The sequence below is a fragment of the Pteropus medius genome, unplaced genomic scaffold (assembly GCF_902729225.1).
Source record: "Pteropus medius unplaced genomic scaffold, Ma_sr-lr_union100, whole genome shotgun sequence".
NCBI classification, from domain to species: domain Eukaryota; kingdom Metazoa; phylum Chordata; class Mammalia; order Chiroptera; family Pteropodidae; genus Pteropus; species Pteropus medius.
Window position 1 is genome coordinate 2,348,737 of NW_024355327.1, and position 24,218 is coordinate 2,372,954.

The 24,218-nt window shown below is 35.5% G+C and overlaps 1 protein-coding gene across 4 annotated transcripts in view; it reads left to right on the top strand.

Annotated features, from left to right (window-relative positions):
- The first annotated feature begins 18,644 nt into the window (after positions 1-18,644).
- CFAP20DC (CFAP20 domain containing) overlaps positions 18,645-24,218 on the top strand; it is a 209,287-nt gene continuing 203,713 nt past the window's right edge. For 2 of the 4 annotated variants that reach the window (XM_039858618.1, XM_039858613.1), the window contains exons 1-3: positions 18,645-19,059; positions 21,372-21,461; positions 23,799-23,892. In XM_039858618.1, coding sequence (XP_039714552.1) covers positions 19,039-19,059; positions 21,372-21,461; positions 23,799-23,892 — 205 coding nt within the window. In that variant the 5' untranslated portion in view covers positions 18,645-19,038. The remainder of the gene's footprint in view (positions 19,060-21,371; positions 21,462-23,798; positions 23,893-24,218) is intronic. The other 2 variants (XM_039858614.1, XM_039858615.1) reach the window with 1 other exon arrangement.

Below are 24,218 nucleotides of genomic sequence, written 5' to 3' on the forward strand. Positions count from 1 at the left end.
ACTAATGCTATCGAGCATCTTTTTATGCACTCAATAACCATTCCTATATATTCTTTGGTGACATGTATGTTCCTATCTTAGCTCATTTTTTGATTAGGTTATTTGTATTATTATTGAGCTTTAACGGTTCTTAGTAAATTCTGGATGAAAGACCTTTACCAGATGTATTTTCTCCCAGACTATTGTTTATCTTTTCATTTTCTTAAGTGACTTTTAAAATGCAAAAATTTTGAATTTTGAAGTTCAATTTATCAATCTTTTTCTTTTATAGGCTGTGCTTTTCGTGTAGCTAAGAAATAGCTAAGAAATCTTCGCCTAACCCAAAATCTCAAAATTTCCTCCTATATTCATTCCAAAAGTTTTGTTGTTTTAGCTTACATTTAGGACTATGATTTTTATGTATGGCATGAAATCAGGAAGTCATCTCTCTGTATGTGGGTATCCAATTATCCTAATACCATTTGTTGAAAAGATTATATTTTCCCCAATGAATTTCCTTCGCATATTTGACAAAATAAATTAACTATAAAGATTTATTTCTGGACTCTCAATTGTGTTTCATTCATCTATATTTCTATCTTTATGTCAGTCCCACACTATCCTGATAACTGTATAGTTATAAGGAGTTCTGAAATTGAGAAGTGAAAGTCCTCTAATTTGTCTTTCAAAATTATTTTGGCTATTGTAGGTGTTTTGCGTTTCCATACAAATTTTAGGGTTTGCTTGTCAATTTACGCAAAAAAAAAAGCCACTCAGGATTTTGATAGAGACTGCATTGAATCTATAGCTCAATCAGTGGAGAATTTTAATCTTAACAATATTGAATCTTCCAACCCACAAACATGGAATGCTCTACCATTTACTCAGATCTTTAATTGCTCTCAACAAAATTTTTAAATTTTTAGTATAAAAGTCTTATACTTCTTTTCTTAAACTTATTCCAAAAGTAATTTATCCTTTTTAATACCATTTTGAATAGAAAAAAAGTATTTTCCATTTTCTAATTTATCATTGCATAGAAATACAATTGAATTTTTTTCAGCTTGCACACATAGCTCTGCATTTTTTTGTTTTATAAGTATGCAATTCATGTACCATAAAATCTAAATTCATATATCATACATCTATCTTTTTAAATGTGTAATCTAGTGGTTTTCAGTATATTCAGAGTTGTGCAACTATCACCACTATCTAATTTCAGAATATTTTCATCACCCCCAAAAGAAACTATATGCTCATTAGCAGTCATTCCTCATTTCCCTTTATCCCTAGCCCCTGAAAATCACCAATCTAATTTTTGTCTCTAGCATTGCCTACCCTATAAATAATACACTGTGTGGATTTTTATGTCTGACTTTTTTCCCATAGCATAATGTTTGCAAGGTTCATCCACGTTATAGCATGTATTAATACTTTATTCCCTTTTATGGCTGAATAGTATTCCATTATATAGATATATTATGTTTATCCATATAAGAAGTTCAGAGATAGGGCATGCTCCTAAGATAGTTGATTCAGTGACATATTGAAGAAGGTGGACAGCACTCAGGAAAGTCATATTCTCCAGTACTCTCTTCAGATATGTCCACGAAGGATAATGAGAAAGGTGAGCAAAGAGCCATGGAAAAAAAAATATCCTGAGGAGCTACTCCCAGAAAGTCTACACAGTGATTAATCAAGGGATATTCCTCACCCTCAGGGCAAGAGGCCCTTGTGAAGTCTGTGGGATTTCAGAATATAATAACAGCTAATGGCTGCTGTGTCTTCCATTATTCCCCTTCAGGAATTGGAGTACTTATTGCAGTTTATTGCAGTTACCCATCCCAGTTCCATCTTTGTATATTGGATGTATGGAGAGTAGATAATTCATCCCTCATTGTTCATAAGTCTCTGCAGTAAGAGGAATAACATCATACATTATAGAGAAACTATCATGATATCTTGAACTTTAAGCCTGATACTGTGATTGGATGGGACTATTGAATTGTCTACCTTGGGTATGGAATGGATATATTTTGCTTGTAGAAGGGAAGGACATGAATATTTGTGACCAAGAGGGTGAAGTATGGTCATTTATATTGTATTATTGTTTGAAATACTTGGTGCTTCTTCCTGAGGGAAGATTACACATCCCTGACCACTAACATCAGGCTTTGCCATATGATTTCTTTTGGTCTTTGAAATATAAGAAGCCAGATGTATGACTTCCAAGTAGAAGCCTTAAGAGCCATTGCATGATCCTACTACATTCATTTTCCTTTACCATGAGATTGGCAATGTTCCAGGTAAGGGCTGCTCCAACTTAGCAAGTGTTTCCAAACTGACCACCAGCTGACCAATGTAAAAAATGTTCCAAGACCAGGAAATAAACTTTTGTTGTTTTAAGCTTCTGAGGTTTGAGGAATGTTTTGCGATGGTAGCATAAATAGCCTTAGCTGACAAAAATGATGACTATTTTACAAGTATTTCTGACCTTCTGATTTTACGAATATATCTAAAGAGGCCATTTTGTTTCCTTAATTAGATTTAATTCCAATGTTTAAAAAATTAAGAAGACTTCTTTAAGACAACTCTTCCAATCTAAATCTACAAAAATCAGTATCATCTTTCCTACTTAAATATCTGCAAGGTTTTAACATTTAAATAAATTATATTATTCTAATATTCAACTAGAGAACTTGCAGTTCCCAGTACACACATTTAAAATTTACATTATAATATACAAACCCTGTATACTTATTCATATTTGCACAAGTAGTCCTAAATTAAAATAATTTGTTATAGATAAAAAGCCAAAATGCATCCTTGGGGTTTCTTATATAGAAATGGTTTTTAATATCATACATTGAATGCTTTTATACACCAATTTTCTAAATTAAAGCCATTCAATTCTCAGCATGTTGCAACCAAGTTCAACTATTTGAAGCAAAATGAGGAGACAGGTTACCTATAACAATCTACATTTTGGTTGAATATGGCAACAAAAGAAAGTGGTTTGTTAGAGCAGTAAGGATACTTGCTGGTATATTCCAAACTGAAATAAAAATTAAAATGTGTAAATTTTGAATTTTATTAGACTAATACTATTTATGACAATACCTAGATGTTCTTAAAGATTTAAAAGTTTACCTAAGATTATATGTTATAATTTTTAAAAAATCATACTCCCAAAACTGTTTATAAACAGGATTACTGGCTGGCAAACTAAAGAACAATTTCTTTAAAAAGTAAATAAATGGAAAACAAAGCTCTTCAAGTTCCTTTGTAGATTTATATTTTAATGTTTACATTTTAGCCTAAAGGAATTAGAAAAAATATTACTGTAAAAAATATGAGTGGAAAAAGCCTGAACAAGCCAACCAAAGAGATAAACAAATAGGGCAAAGAAGTTGGGAGAGAAAACTAAAAAGCTAAAACAACCTAATAAGTATTAGGTAACTTAATTCTAATTCCATATCAGGAGAGTAGCAAATTCCTTAAGCAATATTACACAGAGATTAAATTTTTGTTCTATGAGCTCTATTTTCAATAGAACTACTTCATTACCTAAATATAGCTATAGTTAATTTTAATTTAGCTAAGTGCATTATTCATAATTATCCATTTGAAAGATTATCTTTAGCAACCTGTTAAGCCAACAGAGAAAGAGTAGGATTGGGAAGACATCAAAGATTGATTGTAGAGCACAGTGCTGATGCTTGTGCATTTCCAAACATCAGCCCAGCAAATACAACCTTGCATCGCTCACTTAATCTTCTGGAGATCTGAATTATAAAATGTTTTTTAAATAATCCTCCTTTGAGTCTACGGCCATGCCACCCTGAACAAGCCCGACCTGATCTGAGAAGCTAAGAAGGGTCGGGCCTAGATAGTACTTGGATGGGAGACCACCGAGGAAGACCAGGTGCTGTAGGCATAAAAATTTAAAAATTAAAAAAAAAAAAATAAGGGATTGTAAGCTGACAAGTTCCTTGAAATCTGTGAGGTCAACCAAGGGTTGCCTCGCCTAAAAAAATAAAATAAAATAATCCTGCTTCATAATTTTAGACATTTAATATAAAGCCAATGGATGATAGCAGTAGCCAAAAAAATAATAATAATACTATTTTGAGTAAATATGTTGTGATATTCTGTATTGTGTATAAATGGTATATCTTTTATCCTGTACTCTCATCCCCAATGCCACATTTATAAATTTCATATATTCTACAAGAAATGTCACCTCCTTCAAGAAAACCTAATCTATACTTCTCCTGAGGTATTTTACTGAGAAGCAGCATAGGCAGACGGCTTAGCATGGACTTAACTTTCACTATGACTTTGAGCAAGTTGTTTACTCTTTCTCTGCCCTATACTGCTTATTTGTAAAATAGGGTTTAAATTAAAACCTACCTCATAGGATGGTAGCGAAGATCATGTAAGATGAGTATTCTGGAGTCCCTTCAGAATACTTACCAGAGGACTGTAGACCAGTGGTTACTAGTAGGGTGGGGGAGGAAGGGAGAGTTAGATAGGGTAAAGGGGGTCCATCCATTCACCCTCTTCTCTTAGACACTTAGAATAAGGCCTGACACACATTAAGTCCTCAGTTAATTTTAGCTCTTTTAATTATAGAGAAAGCAGAGGACAAACTGCATTGTTGGTTGTTGTATTCTATAACTAAAATGGTGACTGGCTCTTAAATATTTCTGAATAAATAAAGAACCATTCCTTGAGAAATACTTTTAATTAGAGGATGAGAGGAAGAAAAGCCAGCAAAGGAGTTCAAAGTGGAGGTGAGTAATGTTTTTAAAACCGAAGGACAATCAGTGTGGGGATTAGGGGGTGGTGTGGGGGGAAGGCAATGGGGTCTATGGTCAGTGCATTAAAGTAATTTGTTTCCTCTGGGGATTATATTAGGGATTTTATTAGGAAATGGGTCATAGTTATATAAACAGACCATAAAACTCTGGTTAAGTTTGGTTGATTAATACAAATTTTATATTAAGGAAGAGTAGCAAATTCATAAAACCATAAAGTGTTGTGTAATAAATACAACTAGTATATACTTTAGATATCTCTGAAGATCATTTTTAAAATGCTTTTAAAAAACCTCGTAAAACTTCATGGTCTTTTCAAGAAAGGTTGTCTAAACCAAATTATCAGTGAAGATAGCTTTATCTTGTATATTTGCTTTAATCTTTTCTCAGTTTTTCAAGGGCTTTTCAATTAAGGTATACTTCAAAACTATGATTTTGTACACATGTGCATGTATGCATTATGTATGCATCATAAGCACATGCATGGAAGTCTATGAACAGAAACATCCTTTCTATTAACTTACAACAAGCACACAAAGATATTAGATGTCAGAAGACCGTGCAAGATTAAGATCCTAGAGTACTTTCTACTGCCTTTCACCCTCTTCCTCTTTTGTGTGGCCTTTCCTATCCCTCTAAACACCCTCCATGGCCCCAGCTCCATTCTAGAACAGTAGCTCATGTAGAATGTTTAGCTCATTCTAAATTCTACCTGTGCCACCACCCTGGTAGTTATGCCAGGTCCTTACCCTGTGTCAATAGAAAGGAAGTGGAAATCTTTCAGATTCTTCATAGTTGACCTTCTATGAAACAAACTTTTCTCTTTATATTATCAATTATATACCCATTGCTTAATTTCAATGAATATGCTAAACAACATATCTCGCTTCTACGGTATGAGAAAGGGTAAAAGAGAGAAGGAAATCATTTTCTGCTGCACTTGTCAGTAAAATATAAGCTAGTAAGAAGACACCTGAGCAGAGTCAGAACCCAGATGCTTTTGCTAAAACAACTTCCCTTTCTATGTGTGTCAATTTGGATTAGGATTAGATGTTTTGGGGCACTGGAGTAAATGTCTTCTATTTTATTCATTTGCATCCTGTGATTATCACTGGGGCTAAGAGTCTTCTGAGAGAAAAATATTTAAACTCACTGACAGAGAATTGGGAGCCCTAATGGAAGTCAGATTTTATTTCATTTTAATTTTTAAAAATTTTAATTGTTTATTGGGATAACATTGGTTAATACAATTATATAATTTTCAGGTGTATATTATCATTTGACATCTGTATATTCTATTGTGTTTACCACTCAAAGTCCAGTTTCCTTCAGCTACCATATATTTGACCCCCCTTTACCCTATCTAACTCTCCCTTCCTCCCCCACCCTACTAGTAACCACTGGTCTACAGTCCTCTGGTAACCACTAGTCTATATTCCATGTCCATGAGTCTCTGTTTGTTTGTCTTGCTCATTTGTTGTTTTTAGGTTTATATCCCACATATAAGTGATATGTGATTTTCAACTTTTTCTGTCTGGCTTATTTAGCTTAGCATGATTATCTCGAAGTCCATCCATGTTGTTGCAAATGGCAGTACTTCAACTCTTCTTATGGCTGAGTAACATTCCATTGTATATATGTACCACATCTTCTTTAGCCAATCATCTATCATAGGACACTTCAGTTGCTTCCATGTCCTGGCCACTGTGAATAATGCTACTATGAACATCGGTATGCAAATATCTTTTTGGATATGGTTTTTCAAGTCTTTGGGGTAAATACCCACTAGAGGGATTGCTGAATCCCATGGTAGATCAATTCTTAGTTTTTTGAGGAACCTCCATACAGTTTTCCATAGTGGCTGTATCAATTTGCAGTCCCATCAGCAGTGTATACAGTTTCCTTTTGCTCAACATCCTCTACAACATTTGTTATTACTTGTCCTGTTGATTACAACTATTCTAACAGATGTGAGATGGTATCTCATTGTGGTTTTGATTTGCATTTCCCTAATAGCTAGCAATGTTGAACATCTTTTCAAATATTTGTTAGCCATTTGTATGTCCTCTAGGGAGAAGTGTCTGTTCAGGTCCTCTGCCCATTTTTTGACTGGATTGTTTGTTTTTGTTGTTGTTGTTGAGTTGTATGAGATCTTTGTATATTTTGGATATTAGGCCCTTATCGGAGGTGTTGCTTGCAAATATATTTTTCCATTCAGATGGTTCTTTCTTTACCTTGTTGACGATTTCTTTTGCTGAGCAGAAGATTTTTAGTTTGATGTAGTCCCATTCATTTATTTTAGCTTTTACTTCCCTTACTTTTGAGGTCAAATTCATAAAATCCTCTTTAAGTCTAAGGTCCTTGAGTTTAATTCCTATGTTTTCTTCTATGCATTTTATTGTTTCAGGTCTTATATTTAAGTCCTTACTCCATTGTGAGTTAATTTTGGTGTGTGGTGATAGACAAAGGTCTAGTTTCATTCTTTTGCAGGTGGCTTTCCAGTTTTCCCAGCACCATTTATTGAAGAGGTTTTCCTTCCTCCACTGTATGTTTTTGGCTTTTTTGTCAAAAATTATTTGCCCATATAAATATGGGTTTACTTCTGAACTCTCGATTCTGTTCCACTGGTCCAGGTGTCTGTTTTGCTGCCAATACCATGCCATTTTGATTACTGTCACTTTGTAGTATAATTTGAAGTTGGGCAGAGTGATGCCTCCAGCCCATTTCTTTTTTCTCAGGATGGCTTTGGCAATTCAGGGTCTTTTATGAAAAGTCAGATTTTAGAAAGCGGTTTTGCCCAAAGAGAATTCACCATAAAGGGAGACTATACAAAGAGTTAGACCAGTAACACCACCAGAAATTAAAGGGGAATATTGATTGTGGATATAGAAAATAGCCATACTTGTCCCAATCCAAACACCCTAGTGGAATAAGTCTGTGAGTATGTGTGTATGTGTGTGTGTGTGTGGTATGTGTGTGAATACATCTTTTCTTACCTTGAAAAGACATCTTTACCTGGGTAAAAAAATGAAGACCTATACTAAAAAATCAGCATCAACAGTGATGGTAGCAGATAGTGTAAGTGGTACTCAGAGCAAGACGGTTTAGGTAACTATGAAAATAGTTCCACCTGGGGCCTTGGCTTCAAAGTTAGTACTTGCTTCGCTTCAGCATTTCAGTGAAAAAGCTTTATTGCTAACCACTGAACAATGGGGCTCAAGTAACTTTCCAGAAGAATCTCCTACTGCCTATCTTGGCAATTGAGTGGAAATTATAATAAACTTTCTATTTGCTTAATAAGAATAAAAACACAGAGTTCTAGATTTACTGGTGTTATACTCACCAGCCAAAAAACAATGGAAACATATCAATAGTTGAAGAAGTTGGGTTCATTCTTCTTCCAACAAAAGAGAAAACACGCCATTGGGGAACTATGGGCATCTCAGTAAGAAGGTGTTATAACTTATTATAGGATTTGGGTTTACATTAGTTTATTTGGGTGAGGATGTAGGGAAGCATGGATTTGCTCTTTTGGATCCTGTCAGGAAGCAGGGGGTAATTCAGCAATTCAGAATATTAATAAATCTTCTCTATATGGCAGGAAGAATGAAGTAAGGCTTAGCTGTAATTAGTAAAGAAAGAGCAGTCACTCATATTAGCCAGGATAGGGTAATGTTTGATCATTTTTGTGGTTTGGACAATGTTTATGTTTTTGTTCATATTTAGACATGATTATAGAGTGGTCTTGTTTTGGACTTCGTCTATCAGTCACAGGGTAGCTTTGTCTGATGTTGGTATTCTATGAAATTGTTCCTGTGTTAATAACTCACCAAAGGCCTAGCTGTGAGAGGCAGGCCAGTTCTCAGATGTCTCTATTTTATTGGTGCCACCATTAGTCAAAGTCGTTACATTCTAATTGAACAACTTTAAATATGGCAGGTATTCATTGGCAATAGTGGCAACCAAGTGGAATCCTTCATAAAAACATTAGGTCTGAGGAAAATGCAGCTAACTAATCACTTCTAATGTGATTCCTGAACACCTGTATTCTCTGGAGAATACATGGGCATCCAATAACATTGGATTTCCTGTGCCTATGCAGGTGTGGTTTTAGAGAATCTAAGAGTTGATGTGAAACCCAGGAGAATCAAACAGGTGATGACACCTTGATATTTGGATTATACATATGTACATTAAATCATTTAAAGAATGTTAGAAAGCCTTTCTTTCATATTAAATTATTCACTATAATTAGTATAAAAATATTTTTTCTTTTATTTCTAAAAAATATCACCATATGTATGATAACAGTATAGACGTGTGCTTTTGGCTGCCTAACATCCAACCTCCTCCTTTCTTGTAAGAGGACCCAGAGTTTTCTTTGGGAAACAATCCCTCCCCATTTCCAGTCTGGGTTTGGATGAGACCAGTCAGTCAGTATATCTCATCTCATTGGTTGAAGTGACCATTTTAAAAAATAGACACAATCCAGCCTTAAGGAAATTAGGATGCACATTATCTGACTACAGAGATTGGTAGAGATAAGCATATGACCTCAGTTGATGCAAATGAAGGTAAATTTCAGGAGTTTGGGTCAAAATGCTCTACTTGGTAATATAAAAATATGAGACAGAATGCTACAGACATTTTGTGAGTACAAGGCAAGCCAGCCTAGGGATTAAGCCAACCTAGAGGAAGGAGTGTAGAGAAAGAATCTTGACAATGCTTTTTGAGCTCTGGATGCAGCTGAATCTACTCTGGGTTGCTAAGTTATGTGAACTCATAAAGAATCAACCCTTATCGTTTGAGTCAATTTCAGTTTAGTATTCAATCACTGTAAACACAGAGTGCTGAGAGAACAAACATCCAAGTTAGAAAAAGTACTCAAATAAAGCAAAATTTTTCTACTAAATAGTAATATAATAGCAAAATAATGTGATTACCAAATCAGTTCAAACACCTTCAAGGACCAAAACTTGGCAAGCCATGTGTTTTCAGTTTAACATGATTTGGTTCATAAGTAAAACGATGTTCATAAAAGAGTAATGATGCAACTTCTCCAATGCTAACAATGATTGAATTACTTTTAAAAGTATGTAATAATCTGTTTTATAAAACAGTAAAATGGACTATTTTTAAACTGAGTGTGTTTAAAGTTTTTGACAAAGTACGAAAAAGATGTTTCCTGAGAGAATTTATAATAATTTTATTTTTTTTGATTTTCAGATTAATTTATTGTATAATTTTGACCTTTCAAAAGTTCTTGCACTAGCTTTTTATTTTTACTTTTAATTGTAAATTTCTCATAGAACTATGACAAAAGAAAACTTCTTTAGAGATCGGCACATACACATTTCTACTCATAATACTTGAAGAAAAAAAGTCATAACAGTCTATAATTCTCAAGTCAAACTACATTAATTTAAGCCTCTGATACAAAAGATCTTATTTTGCTTTTGTTCCTATTTGTGGGAAAAATATGTTATGATTATAGCCTTTGAATGAAGCTGCGTACTAAAATTTTATTCAAGAATGTCAAATTAAATTTCATATAATCCCATAGGAAAATGTAATAAGAGTCCACATGCTCTTATTTCTGAATTATACATTGCTTTATATTAAAATAGATTATAAACTCCTCCTCTTGTCTTAGCATAATCCTTCCATCTGTGCTCCAAGTCTCATTCACTTCTTCCTTTTCAGTGATTATCATTTTTCTTGTCTGTATCTTCAAAACTGAAGTCTCTCCCCTTGGGAACAAATAATAATTAAAAACTTTCTGTAAACTGCCTAACATTCTAGGTATTGGAGTTTTTCGACTCCCTTTCACTATCAAGTCTCTTGAGTATTGTCTTCATTTGCTGTCACTACTTTTTTACTTGCCTATCACTCCTCAACCTACTGGAATCTTCTGTGCCCAGCTCTACAAAAACAATTGAATTACTTATAGAGATCTGTTGATCTCCCTGTTACTCGCCAAGCCTTATATTATTTGACATCTTAGAAATACTAACATTTGCTGACACTATCCCTCTTTTTTGAAAGACTTTTTATACTTTTGGCATTAGAATTACCAAATACATGAGGTCTTTCTTCTACTTTTTTGACCGCTCCCTTGTAATTCTTTACTCATCTATTAGATGCCATTTCTGCCCAAGCCTTCTTTTCTTTTTTCTGTACAGTCTCAAGTTTTTCTCCTCTACTATCTCAGTGTCTTTAATTACCATCTACATTTTAATAACTCCTAATTCTATATTTCTAACCCAAATATAAGGTTAGAAATCCTGAGCTTTACAACAATACACCCAGTTGCCTATTCAATAGTTCCAATCGTATGTCCCATAAACTCCTCAAATTTAATCCATCTGACTTTAATTCTTCCTCATGAATGACCCTACCATTCTCCCTGTTATCTGAGCAATAAACTATGATTTAATCCTCGAATCCTCCCTTTCTTTTACCTCTCACATCCAATCAATCATCAAGTAGGGCCTTGTGAGCCAAGCCTTTGTCTTATCAGCAATAAGAAATCATTGAAGGGCATTTAAGCAGTGAAAGGACGAGAACATGTTATATTAGAAAGATTACTCTAATTAACTACATAATGGAGGATAGAGTACAGGTAATCACAGAAAATTATTTTAACCTGATCTGAGGTAGAAACCATGGGGGAAATGATACTTTAGTGAATGTTACATATCCCATATAAAAACAAATATATTGAAGAAGAATGTATTTTTTAAAAAAAAAAACTAAGTGTTAAACTAAATATACTAGAAATGACAAATATTTCTTTCCACTACATCATCCCTTTAGAAAATCTGCTCCCTTACAGCCATGTTTACACCTTATAATCCTGTACTATCCCCTCTTAGCCCTACCCACAGCTGATTGGATTATCTGTGGACACCTAACTTCAGAAAAATCTTACCATAAACTGGGTTAAGCCAGTTAAGGCCTTTTCTACCAAATACATTAAATGGAGATAGTCTCTACTGGGTTCTTAAACTAACTTGCTTATTCCATTGAAATAACAGAGTTTACATTTGAAGAGAAAATTTTGAGTACTATATACCCAAATAAAATCTCAGACTATCAGGATATGTGAAACAATCTTTGAGAAGTTAGTATCTTTTAATCAATTGACTTTTTAGAAATCCTACAGAAATAATATTTTAAAAATAGAGCAAAGATTTGGAGTAGGGGCAATGATGTTTACTAATGGATTATTTACAATAGCAAAAATTTTAAATAGCAAAAATTGGAGTAACTAGATAGTCAACAACAGAAGATTGCTTAAGGATATACATGAAAACATTAACAATGTTTTCTGTATGTTGAAATTACAGTGATTTTTATTTTTCTTTCAAGTTTTATGAACTAAGCATGTATGCTTTTTCTAATTAGAAACAAAAAAAATGTTAATAGAAAAGTCTACTTGCCACTTTAAATACTAAATCTCAACATCACAATAATGGGACAAACTGATATTATATAATTCCAAAAGGGATGCATTACATCACTTTTTTTCCCCCCTACATGTTTAATTTTCTCATGAGGAAACAATTAGACAAATCCATATTGAGGGATATTCTACAAAACAATTGGCCTGAACTCTCCAAAATGTCAATATCTTAAGAAAAAAAATTTTTTTTCTAGAGTAAAGGAAATTAAAATGACATTATAACTAAATTTGAAGTATCATCCTTGATTGGTACTGTATAGAAAAATAATTAGGAGAACTGGAGAATTCTGAATATAGACTATACCTCAGAATATATTATTGTTCAATATTAAATTTCTTGAGTGTGATAATAATATTGAGGTATGGTATACATGTAGTGTTATGGATTGATGTATGGCATATGTAATATGTTATAGTATATAATGGTATGTAGGAGATTATCCTTGTCTTAGGAGATATATTATGCCATGTACCTAGCAGTAAAGTGTCATTATGCCTTTATCTTAACTTGAAATAGTTCAGCTAAAATACATACACACATACAGACACACACATACATGCACATACACACACATTCATTATATACCGGTGTTTCTCAAATAGTTTCTAAGGAGGCTTTTTCAGATACTTTTTGCCCGTAATTAGCTCCCTACCCTCCATAAAATTTTAATTGTGGTAAAAAACACATAACATAAAATTTGCTATCTTAAGTGTGTGGTTTAGTATTGTTAAGATATTCACATTATCGTGCAATCAATCTCCAGAGCTTTTCATCTCCTAAAACTGAAAATCTATACCTATTAAACAACTTTCCATTTCTTCCTCTCACCCATTTCCTGGCAAACACCATTCCACTTTTTGAATCTATGATTTTGATTGCTGTGAATACTTGATATGTAGAATTATATATTACTTGTTTTTTTGAGTGTGCGTGTGTGCGTGTGTGTGTATGTGTGCGTGTGATTGGTTTATTTCTCCAGCAATGTCCTCAAGGTTCATCCATTTTGTGGCATGTGGCAGAATTTCCTTCCCTTTGAAGGTTGAATAATATTCCATTGTTTGTATATGCCACATTTTGTTTATCTATTCATCCATCCATTGACACTTAGCTTGTAGCTACCTTTTGACTATTGTAAATAATGCTGCTAAGAACATGGGTGTACAAATATCTCTTTGAAACCCTGCTTTCAAATTTTTGGACATATACCCAGAAGTAGAATGGCTGGATCATATGGTAATTCTATTTTAATTTTTTGAGCAACTGCCATACTGTTTTCCACAACTGCCACGCCATTTTACATTGCCACCAACAATGCAAAAGGATTCCAATTTCTTCACACTCTCACCAACACTCTCTGTCCCCACACAAGACCACCATTGTCTTTGGGGCCCACCAGGCCTTTGCCCCATACAATAAGCCCTCACTTTCTAGGGCTAGGTCTGCAGCCAGGCTGAATCCTACCAACCCTTGGGGAAAATAACACCCGTTATTGTCCATGTTTTTGATAGTAGCCATCTTAATGAGTATGAGGTGATAGTTCATTGAGATTCTATTTGCATCTCCCTAATGACTAGTAATGTTGAGCAATTTTTCCTGTGCTTATTGGCTATTTGTATATCTTTTGGGGGGAAATGTCTATTCAAGTCCTTTGTCCATTTTTTAATCAGATTATTTGCTTTTGCTTTTGTTATAGAGATGTATAAGTTCTTTGTATATTCTAAATATATATGTTATCAGATATATAATTTGCAAGATTGTGTCCTTTGATGCACAGTTTTAAATTTTGATCCAGTTTGTCTCTTTTTTACTTTTGTTGTCTGTGCTTTTAGTGTCATATCCAAGAAGTCACTGTTAAATCCAATATCATGAAGATTTTCCCCTATGTTTTCTTCTAAAAGTTTTATAGTTTTAAATTTTATGTTTAGGTCTTTGATCCATTTTGAGTTAATTTTTTTAATATAATATAAGGTAAGGGTTCAAATTCATTTTTTGTCATGTGGATACCCAGTTTACTATAGTATTGTCACCAATTAACACTAACTGGCTTTAGGTTAGGGACAGTTATGTGAGAAAAACTTGTTACTTAGATTTATAACTTTTTCTGACAAAAGATCATTTATGTCATTTAAAAACATTAAATATCAACTCACTTCATTTGATCTTTTCAAAGGTGTATTCTACACATATGTTCACTTATCTAAACTAAGGGCTTGCTGCATAAAACTTTTATTTAGGAAAGTATTCATACCTAAATATTCAACCCCCAGACCAGTTATTTTTTCCCCTGAATCTTCAAGTAATAGCTGGTTTTGGAAATTTTAAGTTTATGCATGAATTTTGAAATATTTGTTCATCTAAAGGTATGGGCAGAAAAAAGTTCCTGTAGGAAAAAAAGAAAAAAAAGAAAAGAAAAAAGTGCCCATAAAATTTCATAGAACAGAGAGAAAAAATAAGTAAACCATTTGAGAAGAAAGTCTACAAACAGTCAAATCCTCAGAAACTTTCCACATACTGCACTTTCTTTAAAAAAAAATAACTGCTATTCTCAAATCGAAAGTCAAATAGATGACTCAGGTATCACTAATTTTTCACAACTAGTTTAAACTATAAAATAGGCACAGTTTTTATTTTATCAACTTGACATTATTGCCATTAATGAAGTTATTCTATAATGTGGAAAAAATAAAATGATCCTCCAACTATTAAACATTTCTAGATTATTGTATAGCAAAACATTAATTTTGATCATCAAACCAACAATTTTTCTTTCCATTATGCTAAATAATTCAATTATAAACTGCAAATAAAATACAAACTACAAATATATTGTGGTAAACACTATTTCTTGTCAAATTGGTAATCATATCATCTAACTTGAATAACTACAATGGCATATAAAGGCTCCACTATCTTTTAAAAATTGTTTCTACTCTATTCCATTTTAAATACCAACCAATATCCTTTAATAATATTAATACACACCAAATTGCTTTCTTCGTAGAACAAAGACAAGCACTTTAAAGCTTGTAAAGTGACTAATTCTTAATGTTGTCAAATTAAGTTAAGCAATTTAATGTAATTACTAAATGTACTGACTTCTTTGAAAATTGTAGCAATTAGAGAAACTGTTTCACTGTCTTTTATAATTTACATAAATAACTTGGCTTAAGCAAAGTTGTTTGGGCGGGCTGGCACCTTTTGAGGGGAGGTGGGGGCCGAATTCTGGTAGCCATGCTTGAAGTCATAGCTAAATCCAAGTGTTTGGTCATAGCTTGCATTCATCCAAATCAAATAAAGGCATTTGATAACATAAAATCGAAGCTCTTTCTATCTCTGATTTTGAGCTCATATTGTTAAAGTAGTGCACATTCTTATTTTGCTTATAGCCGCTACTGTCAGTGTTAAGGGAAGTTTTCACTATAGACAAAACAACTTTCATATGAGCTGGGCAGCCTTAGAATTTCCCATTGCCTGGAGAGGGCCTACTATTTTATACTTACTAGTAAAAGTCTAACTATAAGTCTCCTGAACAGGCTCAAACATAAGGCTGCAATCAAGGTATTGACCAGGGATGCAGTCACTTCAAGTTTCAACCAGGGAAGGATTCACTTCCAAGTCCACTCACGTGGCTGTTGATGGGCTTCAAGTCCTCACTGACTGTTGGTCAGAAACATCAGTTCCCTTGCCATGTGAACCTCTCCAAGGGGCTACTCACAACACAGCAACGTGCTTCCTTCAGAGTGAGGACAGAGAAGGGGAGGGGAATCAGAGCAAGGGAGTGAAAAGACAAGCAAAAAGAAAAATCAGTTTTTTTGTAACCTAATTTCGGAAATGACATCTCAGCACTTTCGCTCTTTTGTATTCATTAGAAGTGAGTCGCCAGGTCCAGTTTACATAAAAGGGGAGAAGATTACACAGAGGGCATGCATACCAGACAGTGGAGATCATTGGAGGCCACTTTAGAAGATGACCACTATAAGGAATGAGGAAGAGGAGGCATTGTGGTATTAGTGAAATTGGGAAGGAAAGAAAAGGTCCAGGTTTGGAAAAGTTTTGTTTGGATAGTGAGTTCGAAAGGACAAGGTGCCTTTAATTCAATAAACAAATATGTGTTTATAAAATAACCACTATGTGCCAGGCACTACTCTAAAAGATGAGATATAATAATTAACAGAAAAAAGTCCTTATCCTCATGGAATTTACCTTCTAATAGTTGAAGAGAGATGATAAATTCAGATGATAAGGGAAAGAAAGAAAATAACATAGGACAAAGTTGTAGGTTTCTCTTTAGCTATGTCATCAAAGCACCCTTTTCAGAGACTCAAGGAGATTGTTAAAAGCCTTAAGATGTCTCCTAGATTCCTCCTATATTCTCATTGTACTGTTTGCCTCTCTTATAGCATTTTTCAAAAACCATTTTGTATTATAGTGCATGTCTGCCTTTATGTTAGGCCAAAAAATGCCGTGTCCCACTCCCCAAAAGATATTTATATCTATTCCCTGGAACATGTGAATGTTTCTCTATTTTGGAGGAAAAAAAAAAAGTGTCTCTGCAGATGGGACTAAGTTAAGAATCTTGCAATAAGATTACCTTGGATTATCCAAATGGGCCCTAAATGCTATCACAACTGTCCTTTAAAAAGACACAGAGGGAAAGACACACACACAAAAGGAGGCAGTGTGACCATAGAAGCAGAGATTGGAGAGATGCAGATACAAGCCAAGGAAGGCCAATAGCCACCAAAAGCGGGAAGAGGCAAAGAGTAGATTCACCTCTAAAGCCTCCCAAAGGAATGCTGCCCTGCTGGACAAACTGATTTTGGACTTTAGATCTCCAGAAATGTGAAAGAATTTCTGTTTTAAGCCACCCAGTTTGTGATAATTTGTTACAACAGCCACAGGAAACTAATATACCTTTCCAATGCTATTCCCTATAACTGGACTCATGATATTTACCACAAGTTGGAATTACTTGTTTGTACACTTTTATTGTGTCTCATTCCATTAATATGTAAGCTCTAAGAAGATGGGAGCCTTCTTTCTACACCTAGCTCTTAGCATAGTGTATAGAATACATTGCGTTCTCGAGAATTATGTGAAATGAATGAATTCATGAATGTCCTCCTTTAGATAACAAGTCTTGTAAGACAGAGACCATGTCTATTGATCGCAATTCCCAAAGCTCCCAGTACAGAGCTTTGCCAAAAGAAAAATGTTGAACTAGGTTTGAAGTCTAGAAATGAGGAAGTCTGGATTCTAGATGTTGTACTGCAATTTACAGCTATGTGATAGCCTCACCTCTATCTTGTACACATCTAGTATTATACTTAATATGCTCAAGTTTGTTCCTTATCCACTCTTCTAAGACCTAATATGGAGCAAATAGAGATAGCATTAATTTTCTAATCTTGTACGTGATCCACAAGTGCTTAGCATATTGTAGGGACAAAAAATATTTGAGACTTTTGGATGAATTAGAATAATATCAGCCTGTCACAACCAAAAGTCAACATTGCAGCCTTGAGTAAATTCCTAATCAACTCTAAACCTGAATATCCTCAACTGAAAGGTTGAGAACCTCAACATTCTCAACTAACGCATACCTCACAGGGTTGCGTACCTGTGAACTACTTAGTCTATGGTGGCTACATGAGTGGTACCTAATTAATAATAACCCTATGCCACTGACCTAACTCAACTTTTAGTACAATATCAGAAAAAAGCTCCAAACCAACTCCATCATTTACTGGCCATGTGCTCTTGGGCAAGCTATTTTACCTCCCTGAGTCAGTTCCTTAGCCAAAAATCGAGAATACCTTCTTTGTAAGAACAGTTCTGACATAGAAACTAAATGAAGTAACCAAAACTTTAGAGATTAGCTCAGTAATGTATGTAATTATTTGGGGCAAAAAAAAAATCCTTGTTTTATTAACCTTGAATAAATACTCCCACTTCCTTGGGCCTTCTAAAACAATGCAAGGGCCTCACAGACCCTATTACGGCCTCAAAGAAGCCAAGTATGGGAACCTTCTAACAAAGACCACACAATTCCATGACTCATTCCTTCAGCAACCTACCAGTTGTCAGTATTTACAACGAAGAGAGAACAAGTTGAGGTGACAGGTTTTTTAGAAGGGTCCAGCACCTGTGGTAACTCTTAAACCAGGCAAAGTTTAAGCTTTTTCGCTGACATAGGTCAGGCCTAAGGAGAGCGCGCGTCATAGGAGAGCGCGCGTCACAGATTGGGCGGTCCACTGTCTCTCGGAGACTCCCTAAGTTGCCTGAGTAACGCGACGTCACCACGTAGCCTCACGTGCCCGTTGGCGCCTCGTGAGAGCCAATGGGCGCAGCCGGAATGTTGTCGCCGCTCAGCCCCGCCCTTTTCCGAACGGATTCTGGGGCGGTGCAGGGCCGTGCGGCAGCGGGAGCACGCTCGCCTTTCCTGGGCGAGCGGGCGGTTGTAGGTGCCACCGCGGCTGGGCACCCCGTCACATAGGTTACGCTCACAATCATTCTCCAGAGTCCGCCTGGAGCCCGCCCAGGCAGCTGCGCCCTCCCACTCTCGGGCACCCTGGAGGCGGAGCCGAGATGTTGCGGGTCGGGCTCCCGAGGTGGAGTTGACCTGGGGCTGAGAAGAGCCTGACCGAGCACGAAGCCCTTCCCTGCCGGTGGGGCCCTTAGATTCCTGCCCGCCGATTTCCAGCCGTCAGGGTCACTCTACTCGCTGGAAGCCCTGTACTCCGTGCCCCCTAAGCCCCGGGCCCCCTGCGGGAATGTTCAAAAATGAGTACCAGGTAACCCGAAACGGCTCTCCAACCTGTCTATAGCTTTCTTCTCCTGGGTAACGTAGTTCGTGTTCGGGGTGAGGACAAAGCTTCCCCTATAACCCCATGATACGATCTTTTATTCGGGGTAAGAGGGAATTAATGGTCGAGTGGTCTTGACCCAAAAAAGAAAAGTGAAAGAAACTAACGTCTGGGCAGATGATTTTACTTTCTTCAGTCTCCAACCCAGTGCTTCTGAAGGCGTATGGATTGCCTGAGATTCTAATTGAAATGCAGATCTTAAACCCCAGACTCCTGAATCAGAATCTTAAGGGCAGGGCCCATAAATCAAGTTTTAGCAAGCGCCTTGGGTACTCACTGCCGAGGTACACTGGTATGTCAGAAGCTATGTATGTAGAAGAGAGTGAATGCATGAATGGGTTAAACCAAGAAAGAAAAAAAAGCTCTTTGACTATATGCTATTTTTTTTCCCCCAAAACTGGGGCGTCAGCGATTCTCCAACACTGGAGTATATTAGGATCACTTGGGGGTACTCGTAAAAAAATGCAGATTTCCTGACTCTCACCCCAGATCTAGTGAATCAATCCCTATAGATGAGGCTAGTTTATTTATCTATGTAACTGCTTCCCGCAGTTACATAGATCTAAAGATCACAGGAGGAAACGGATTCTGGGTCTTCCTCAGTCACCTTACTATCCTAGAGTGTCTTCATGCATGACCTGCTTTCCTCACCTCGCTGGTCATTTCCTTACGTTTCCTTTACCCTAGTCTCCTGCCCACCGCCCTCCCCACCTCTACCTTAAGTTACAATCAGTTTTGCATCCCTAGTTCTGTTAGGATGAACAATTCATCCCTGTGCCATCCCTGTGCTGTCCCTGTGCAGTCCCCCGTTCGTCTCCAACTCTGTTGCTTCTGCCTTTTCACCACGAAACACTACCTGACTTCTCCTGAGTTCCCTGAGAGTATTCTGCACTTCTTTCTTCTATTCCAATTGTTAGAACAATTTTAGAGTGTTTCTCTCAGTATAGATAAAATATATTGTTTTAAGAAAGCATGCGCCTGTGGGAAACTTCGAAAACAGGAGAAAGCAGAAGGAAAAGGGGAGGGCCAATTTTCTATCTCACCAGGTATAAGGATTTTTCTTAAAAACAAAACAAAACAAAAAAAAACTGCCTTAAATTTAAAATTCATAGTGAAATATGATCTCACCCTAGCAGTTATAATTCTGTCCCATACACAGTTTGCACATAATACTACCTAAGGAGGAGGAAATGAAATATCTTAACTTTTAGTGATTATGTGTTAAAACTCAGAAGCAAAAGTATCTTTATATTATTGAGAAAAATTAAAACCTGGAAATTCTTTACAAAATCAGATTTGCTCATGTGCTGGTTATAATTCAAACAGACCATAAAAGAAAAACCATATTTAGTTTTTATTTCAGATTCTCAATTTATTGCAAAAAATTCTTCCTCAGATATAATCATGTTGTTTAATTACTTTCCTTTATAATGAAAGCTTATGCATTAGTGTTTTTACGTAAGTATGTCCCTCCATGTTCTCCTCAGGGTTATAATAGGGAACACATAGCATATCTGTAGATATGATTCTCGGTTTTTCTTGCACAGATTTCATAGATCTTCAAATTAATTTATATTAAATATATAAAAAAAATCTCTTAGGAATGCTCAAAATAAGAATCATTGTCTCCTTCACTCCCTCTCAAACATTTTTTTGACCAGTATTAAACTATTTGCCCTTTTTAAAAAATAATCATTACTGGCCATATTGATCTCTTGATATTTGCAAGGTATTGTGCTTGATGTTTTATGTTTACTATCTTGTGTAATTCAACAACCCATTTTACAGATGAAGAATCAAGACATTAAGTAACTCCAAGGTCAGATAGTTAATAAATGGCAAAGCTGGTATTGGAGCTTGGGTCAGTATGACTAAAAAGCTTGTAGCCAGAGATAATTATCAGAATATAGTCTGGATTAAATAGAATGTTTTATAAGCATGATCTACACATATGAGATAAACGAACTTCACATTGAGAGACTAATGTTTGTGTGGCACAATTTAATGTTTATCATGCATTAAAAAAATTCCTTAAATCATCAATCAAGGTGACCCAAATCAGAACTGCTGTGGCTTAGATATAATCAAGGTATAAAGTAAGAGCAATAACAGGGATAATGTTTCCTCCCAGAAACTGACAGATGCCTGGAACAGTGGTTATATATTATGTGGTGGGTAGTATTTTCTCCTCAGCATTGTCTTTCACTTTAATTTAAATATTTCATTTTTTCATTTTCTAGGGAGGTGCATTTGTTGAAATCTTTAGTGCTCAGGGAAAAAATCCTGGAGCAAAATGGAAGATTCTTGGCAGTCCATCGGTGATTTGGAAAGTAAGTGTTAGAAATTAGAGCCACCTAAATCCTGGAAAGAAATGAGAGTGACGATTCTAACAAAAAGGGCTTGATCAGATTTCAGAACTGGTTTTCCTGTTCATTCACTCCCACATCCTTTCATGACATTGGTGGCTGCAGTCCTCCCAGACACCACTCCTCACTTGTTTAAGACTTTGGCATGTGGTTCATAGCCTTTCTCTGTATACCAAGTCCTGCTGCTGTCTTAAGTGGCTTAAGGATCTATGAGGAAAATCTCTCCATACTCTTGGCTTCTCAGTTTCTTGATTTCTTCATCTCTGATGACCTCTTTTACTCTAGCACCCGTTCCCCTGTCACACCCTGTACTTTATCACTACAAACTGTAGAGCCTCTGAAATTACTAAGTGAGACATTGAGACCTCCCTCTCCCACCCCATCTTTAGTTCTTAAGGCTGCTTGTCCAGTCACTCAATACATTTGTTCTTCAACCTAATTAAGACCCTTAGTCCATTGGCCATTCTAATTTCCCCTGTGTTTAGATTTATTTATTTGTCTATTTTCTCTGTCTTTACTTCTCTCTAACCCAGAATCCATAGTCCATAATTTCAGTTACTTCCTGGTCAAGACCTTGAATGTCCTTGCTCCTTGTTGTTTTACCATGCCAGCCTAACAAATGCCAACCCTTCTTGAATCTCTAGTTATCTTTTATGTGCCTGTATCTGGGCATATCAGTACCTTTGGAGAAAACATCTATAGCTTCTCAGATTGCTAATACTTTAAATTCAACCTATGTTCTCGTGGTATCTAAAATAATTCTCCATTATCTTGAGGTTTTCAACCACCAACTTCCTACCCCTTGCCCCACCTGTATCAGACAGACCCTCCTCACTCACTCACCAGAAGACTTCAAGCCCCGTTTCACGGGGAATACCAATGCCATCAGGTAGAAACTACCTCAGCTCACTGTCACTCCTATATCCACCCCTATCTTTTCCTCTTCTCTCCTGTACAGTTGAGAGAAAATGACTTTTTAGGGACCTTGTTTTATGGATAACTTTTAAAAACTACTTTTCATTGAGTACTTACTGTTTGTCAAGCGCAGAATTAAGTATATTACATGTGTTATGTAATCTATACAATAGCCTTCATGCCCATTTTATAGATGATAAAACTGAAACATGGAGAAAGGCTTCCCGGAGGAAATGACATTTGATCTCTAAGTGCTAACTAGGCACTGGATGGGGCTGGTGGGGAGAAGAGCATTTCAGGCAAAGGGAAAAGCATGTACAAAGTCTTTGTGTCAGAAGAGAGCTTAGAATTTTTAAGAAACTGCAAGAAGGCTAAGGCTAGGATGCAGAGAGAAGGGAGAGTACAAAGCAGGAGATGAGGTTTGAAAAACTGGGTAGGGACCAGACTACACAGGAGCTTATGGACCATATTGAAGATTTTGGTAAGCTGTTGAAAGGTTTTAATTTGTGTATAGATGGAATAAATAATACACTTAGTGTGTGTATGTTCATTTCAATTATGTGAGAGATGCTATTGTGATGAATATAATAACATTCAAATGTTACTTAATTCTTAGCAGCCATTAAATGCATTTCTCAACATATAAAAAGCAAGAGTGGGAGGATCTGTGAAATATTTTAATGTAAAAGGGGTCTTTATACTCAAAGATTTGGAATTTGCTCTAAGATAAAAACAAAAGTAACCATTTACATTACCTTTTTGACTCATGGAAATTGGACTCTCATGTGTTAGAGGGATATCCAGGTTTGCTCCATTTTGTTTTGTTTCTGTTTTTCTGACCTTACTTTTTTAGGTTACCTTAACTGTATCACTTTTGTTTGTACTGTTTTTAAGTAAATGATATAGAGCTTCAAGTTAGAGCACTATTCAGTAAAAGGCAATGATTAATTCTGTATGAGCCATGGCCAGAAACCAAGGAATTTCCAAACCAATACAACCTAGGTTAGATGATTTATTGTACTATTGAGGGAGAGATGTTCAGCCTATGATATTAGACAGAAATACATAGATTAAAGGAGAGGAAGGGGAAATAAACTCTGAAAACTGTAAATTAGTAACTTGGGAATCCCTAGACTTGGAGAACTTCTTACTCTTTGAAGGAAGTGTCTTGACATTATAGAGTATTTGCCAAGTGCCTTAGCGTGGGTTCTTTATTCCAGTTCCCAGCAAGTAAGTCTCAGGGTTAAGAATACCATCAAGGCCTGAGCCTCCTTTTAAGTCATTTGAATCTGGGACTTTTTTCCTGTGGGTTTGCAGCTCTAATTTTATAATAGGAGACAAATAAAATATGCTTCACTTACCACTGTTTTCATTATTGTTCTATAGGAGTTTGATAAAGAAGTTAAAAGTTTTGTGTTTGTCCTGGAAGGCAGCAGCCAAACAAACAAAATTCAGTTACCAAAGGAGAATAAACAAATCCGTAAGTAAGATTTTTAATATTGAATCTTAACATTTGATACTTAAAACTATACTTTTAAGTCTCATACACAGGCTTTAGTTTGACTTTTTACTGGCATTGTTGACATGAAGTGATAGGATTTTTTTTTTTTTTAATTTAGAAAGGAACTTTATGCCAGACTTTTTAAAAAATATATATTCTGCTTTACTGTTTACTAGAAATCTAGCAGTATTTTAATGAAGATTTAGAAAATTATTTAATAGCTATTAATTATAATAGTAATGGTATTTATTGAGCACTTCCTTTGTGCCTATGACTTTCTCAGAATTTCACATTTATTAATTCTT